At 41.4% G+C, this 2369-nt stretch overlaps 1 protein-coding gene across 1 annotated transcript; it reads right to left on the bottom strand.

Moving 5' to 3' along the window:
• Positions 1-235: 235 nt before the first annotated feature.
• Positions 236-1198, bottom strand: LOC102469763 (olfactory receptor 7C1). The gene has a single exon (XM_006170669.1). It carries the CDS (start codon positions 1196-1198, stop codon positions 236-238), a length of 963 nt encoding a protein of 320 aa, XP_006170731.1.
• Positions 1199-2369: the final 1171 nt, after the last annotated feature.

Here is a 2369-nt window from a genome sequence, read left to right on the forward strand (position 1 = left end):
AAGAAGAATGTAGAAGAAGGAATTGCAGAGTGACCATCCACCCAGGGAGCGATTTCTCACTGTCCTTCTCACTGTTTCTGTCTCTCTCTCTCTCTTTACAGTGAGTGCATGCACCCTATGGCAAAAACCTCTTAAAAAAAAAAAAGACAGTAAGATACAATAATTCTAGAACTGAAAGAGGATAGATTGGTGTTTGGATATAAACAAGATCCATGGACAAAGGCCTCCTTGCTACTCAGGAAAGCCCTGCAATGACCTCATCATTGAGAAGCATCCACCTACCAAGGAGTCTCCCTAGGACACCCTTCATGTCCCTGTTCCTCAAACTGTAGATGAAGGGGTTCAGCATGGGAATGACCATGGTATACATCACTGAGGTCATCATATTCATCCTAGAGGATGGTGTGGCTGCAGAACTGAGGTAGACCCCCAGGCTTGTGCCATAGAACAGGGACACCACTGAGAGGTGAGACCCACAGGTGGAGAAGGCTCTGTACTTGCCCTCAACTGATGAAATTCTCAGGATGGAAGAGACAATTTGATAGTAAGAAAAAAGTATCCCACTGAAAGGAATCACAGCCAAAAGGCCTGTTGCACAGTACACCACTATGTTATTGATGAGGATGTCAGAACAGGCGAGCTTTAGGACTTCGGGAAGATCACAAAAGAAGTGTGGGATTTCTATGTTTGCACAGAAGGACAGCCTCAAAATGGTCAAAGTCTCAAGAAGGGAGCCCATGATACTAATGCACCAAGCTCCGAGAACCAGCAGTCCACAAAACTGGGCATTCATAATGACCGTGTAGTGCAGGGGGTGACAGATGGCCACGAAGCGGTCATAGGCCATCACAGTCAGGATTAAATTATCCAGGCATCCAAACACAGTGAAAAAGAATATCTGAGTTAGACAGCCTGCATAAGTGATGACCTTGCTTTGGGTCTGGATGTTCACCAGCATCTTTGGGACGGTGGTGGAGGTGAAGCAGATGTCAGTGAAGGACAGGTTGGAGAGGAAGAAGTACATGGGTGTGTGCAGGTGGGAGTCTGAGCTTATGGCCAGGATAATGAGTAGGTTCCCGATGATGGTGACCAGGTACACAGAGAGGAACAGCCCGAAGAGAATGAACTGAATCTCTGATTTTGCTGAAAATCCCAGGAGGACAAATTCTGGAACACATGTTTGATTTCCTATTTCCATGGGAATAACTACCAGAAAAAAGGAAGGAATGGCAAGCAATTAACATAACAGTCCTTAAATTTGGTTCCATTTCATTTCAAGCAAAAGAATTCATACAATCTTGCTTTTTCTTTGTTGCCTTTCATTGGGGAATTGGAAATGCTCCCACCTTTTCCTTTGCTACCACTAGTCAATAAAAAATAACCTCAATTCTATAATACTGGAACCCTCTACAGCCTGGCTTCCCAATCACCAGCCAGAATCAACAGAATAGAGACTTCGGTAACCACACCTGACAAAAATATGTAATCTTTCCAAAATTATTGAGCCATTGGAAAAGTCATGACATATTTTTCTGTGTAAAACTATGTCATGACTTTTCTGATGACCCAATAGTTGAAGAGTCATTAAGCAAACAGACAACCCAATCCATAATAAAACTCAAGGTGGAGGGAGAATTAAATTTCTAGAGTTACCACATTATATTATTCAAAATACCCTGCTCTCAACAAAATATTACAAGGATTGCCATGAAACAAGAAAGCATGACACAGGAAAAAAAATAATAATTAATAAATTCTGGCCCTGCAAAAACTCAGGTATTAGCCTTATTAGAGAAATACTTCATTTTTTTTTAAAGAATTTTGTCTTAAGGTGTGTTGCCAAAGAGAGATAGACAGTGAAAAGGAAAGTGATAAATCATCCCGGGGTAGGGGGGATGGCCTTGCCACAAACTCTTCAACTCCATTCTTCTCCTGGGATTTGGGCATACATGCACATGGAGCCTGGTGTGATTTTCAATCCTTTGGGTCTGGGACTCAAATTGCCATCTGCCATGTAGGAGCCCAGTGTTATAATCACAACACCACCTGTTGGTCTTGACCCTTGGTTCTAAACTTGGCTCATCGTATCGATAGTCTTATCTGAGATCTTTGGAGGACAGAATTCTGACTACTTTTCCTATTGTAAGACACTGTTTTATTCTTTTCTTCTTCTTCATCTTTTTTAAATTTTTATATTCAATCACTGTACATCTTTACACCACACAAAATGAATTTTCCCAGCATGAATACACTCTTTATTAGTCCAGGCAAAGATATTACCATACACATTATCATCAACACATCATTTTCCATTTTTATGTCCTTTAAATGTTTTGTTTCTTTCTTCCCCCTTGACTCTCTCCCTCCTA

The sequence above is a fragment of the Tupaia chinensis genome, unplaced genomic scaffold (genome assembly GCF_000334495.1).
Source record: "Tupaia chinensis unplaced genomic scaffold, TupChi_1.0 Scaffold148822_1, whole genome shotgun sequence".
Taxonomy (NCBI): Eukaryota; Metazoa; Chordata; class Mammalia; order Scandentia; family Tupaiidae; genus Tupaia; species Tupaia belangeri.